This window comes from Haplochromis burtoni, unplaced genomic scaffold (genome assembly GCF_018398535.1).
Source record: "Haplochromis burtoni strain Fernald_Lab_line unplaced genomic scaffold, NCSU_Asbu1 Contig_18, whole genome shotgun sequence".
Classification (NCBI taxonomy): Eukaryota; Metazoa; Chordata; class Actinopteri; order Cichliformes; family Cichlidae; genus Haplochromis; species Haplochromis burtoni.
The window spans coordinates 542726-546055 of record NW_024582379.1 but is presented as its reverse complement, the minus strand read 5'-3'; the positions used below and the strand labels follow the sequence as shown (position 1 = coordinate 546055).

The 3330-nt window shown below is 39.8% G+C and overlaps 2 protein-coding genes across 2 annotated transcripts in view; both read left to right on the top strand.

The window, feature by feature from the left end:
• Positions 1–3330, top strand: part of grid2 (glutamate receptor, ionotropic, delta 2) — a gene marked incomplete at its 5' end in the record, with an annotated part of 543021 nt that overhangs the window by 300702 nt on the left and 238989 nt on the right.
• Positions 2611–3330, top strand: part of LOC121814106 (uncharacterized protein K02A2.6-like) — an 11368-nt gene continuing 10648 nt past the window's right edge. The window contains exon 1 of the mRNA XM_042218320.1: positions 2611–3330. Coding sequence (XP_042074254.1) covers positions 3303–3330 — 28 coding nt within the window. The 5' untranslated portion in view covers positions 2611–3302.

The window sequence follows — 3330 nt, the reverse complement described above, 5'->3', positions numbered from 1 at the left end:
TTGATTGATTGATTGATTGATTGATTGATTGATTGATTGATTGATTGATTGATTGATCGTAATCTGTTTGCCACATGGGCACAAGGTCAATCTGCAGGACTCAGAATTCGGGTTGTAGGGGCTCAAATACTTATTTCTCCCAATGGCATGTGAATTCCATATTGTCTTTGAGGTCACAGATAATATATACTTAATTTTTGACCTCATTAATCCACAGATTGTGACATCGAAAACAGCTATATGCCATTAGACTATTGCGAAGTCACTTACGTATATGCATCAACAAGGGGCACAGCCACTTACCTCACAAAGACTCCAACGCTAAATTTACTTTGGAGGTCAATAGAAAAACTCTGCAAATGAGTAGCATGGACCTCCTTGTTCCATTTTTCCCCACTATTGCACTGTGAAAAGTGTGAAAATGCCACTGCTGCCACAGCTTGTTATGTATGACTTTGCTGTAGTGATGTTACACTAAAGAGTGTCATGCCACCTTGCATTGAGGAAAGAAAGAAAGAAAGAAAGAAAGAACGAACTGTAATACTGTTGACTACACAGTCAACTGGGGAAAGAAAAGTGTTTAAACACTAGGTATTCTGGGATTTTTCTTTCTGAAAACGGTTTTACATTCAGAAATAACAGAATTGAAAATTTGTCTATTTTTTAATGAAAAAACAAAACAAAAAAACAATAGCAATAAAGATATCCATGTTTGGAAACACAGTATTGACTTTCCACTGCACATTGCAGTCACTTGTGTTATACAGATGAGTAACAAATTAAAGGAGAAAGCCAACATCAGAAAAAGTAAGAAAATGGTAAATCGAGTGGTGTTTATGCAGAACTTTTCTATTCCATCACTCAGTCACTTTTACTTAGTGTTTTTTCTATCAGAAACATTCTGACATTGAGAGATATAAGGGAGTAAGTAGGGGTTGAATATTTTTCCCTAAGAATACTTTGACCTCATTTGGTATTTTCATAATGGGGGTGGGGAGCATTGTCATACCTCTCTCCATAATTCGCCATTACTCTTCAGTCTGGTCAAGATCTGACTTTATCAAGACTTCAGCAAATTAATCACATTATTTCATTTTCATCAAACTATTCATCATTCATAGATGCTGGCATGGAAGACACCACTCCCATCAGGACAGAAATGTTTCATCACCGGGAAAGGTGGTTGCGCAGAACAACTTTATGTATATATTAACATTTTCTTTAATACTAAGTTTGTTGGTATGCCTGCTTAAGTATGCCTGTTTTACATTTTAAATGGAAGAAGATGATCGGTTGATCTCCACACCATCATTGGACTGCTATATATTTATAGCATGACAAGCATATTAAAAATCACTCAGAGCTAATTATTTCTTCTCAGATTGCTCCTAAAGGGACAAAGTACCCACTCACTAGGGCTGCAACGATTAGTCGAGTTGTCAAGATTACATCGACTATCAAAATCGTCGACGACTAATTTAATAGTTGAAGCTTTGTAAGATCCCAAAAGACGCAGGAATAAGTAGTAGGATTTAAGAGTGTAATAACGGACTGAAACAGAAGATGGCAGCACTGCATGTACAAGGATGCCAGCTGCTGTTAAACCCCAAAGAAGGAGAAGCAGTGTCCGGTATCGTAGCGGTGTGCAAATTCAGGAACCGCATCCTCCTCAGCCCACATTTGTAGGCCGATTACGTTACAGCGACACAACGAAGACTGTCCAAATTCGAAGACTCTTCCAAATGCGGCCTTCATTTCCCCAGATTTGAAGGATGGGTCAGTTGTATCCTTCGTGGCCCAACCTATCCCAGAATTCATAACGCGACCCAGCTCAGTTTTCAACAATGGCGGGAGCTACTTTAATATTACTGTTATTATTCATTGTGGGTCACAAAAAAAGTTTTCAGATATTTTCAGGTGAGCATGTAGCTGTGTAAACCTCAAATATCTGCCCAGTTTATTAAGACATCACATATATGTCACAAATAATTGCAAATAAAAACATCACACAAAGACATCCTATCCTATATTTCTTTTCTTTTTCTTTTTTTTTAACCTGTCCCGTTTGGCTCTTTTGCCATCAGAATTATTGTCTAAAGGTGAGGAAAGATGCCCAACGGATTTACTTTACCAAATGGACCATCCCAGCCTTGCCGTAATGGTCTATTTGATTCACCTTTTATTGTTTATTTTATTTTATTTTTACTTGTTAAATACGGGACAGACTGGGGAAAAGAAAGGGGAGAAAGAAAGAGGGAAAGAAAAACAGCGGGGAAGAGGGATGGGGATAAAGAGCAAAAAACAAAAAACAACAACAAAATAAGCAGACCAAAAATACATATGTCAATCACCTGGATCATCTGTTGAGAAAGAAAAAAGAGAAAACAAGCAGAAGAAAGAAGAAAAGAGCAACATAATAAAAAACATCACGATGATCTGTGGGAATGTAACTGTAAATACTAAATATTAAACATTATTGTGCAGCACGTAAGATCGACAGCACACAGTGTGCTTTTTAGTAGGAGCCAAAAAGGGTGTAGTTTGTGTCTGTGAGTCCTCGTGTGTACACCTGTGAGCATGAGCGCGCTTGTATTTAAAAGGTTCCTTCATGTAATGATCTGCTAGACATCACATATTTTCAAAAGCGCTCTGACGTTTTCGGAGACGTCTGTTACCCACCAACTTGATAGCTAGCTGGGCTTCAAGGCTCACTAGAGCCTGTGAGAACACCGGACTCCCGGCAAATCGTTTTCAAACCCACCACCGTCTTTTGCTACTCAGGTTAAACAAGATATATAAGTCACTTAGTGTTGTGTATTTTGGGTTATAACAGGACCCGTAGCGGTCATGCCCAGATGCATTATGGGAAAAGATGCTTTTAGGCTGTTGCTCAGGCTAGCTCCATGTTAAGTTATGCCGTTATAATAAATGCCTCAAGTTACGTCGTGGTCCGAGTATCATTGTTATACTAGTAACCCGGAGTGAAGATATAACAAAAGTGGCGACGAGGACGTCTGGACCGACGCTGCAGTCCGCTTTGGAGTTTTACACTTTTTTTTCCCTGCTGATGCCTCGCGCTGACCTGGTGTTAGACGGCACCGGAGGGAGAACGACGCTCCCGGTGTGCGAAGGTGGATGCCGCTTTTTTTTTTTCTCAGCGAAACGGGGAGGAATGTACAGCGGACAAGACGACAAAGGCAGACTCCGTAAGTGACGTTAACCAAAACATAAACGGATAAAAGAGACGTTACGAAAAGGAACAGTTGTGAGGGGAAGAGTGCCATTCAACCAGGAGCCGAGTAATGGCTGGAGTTACTGGCCCTATCGGTC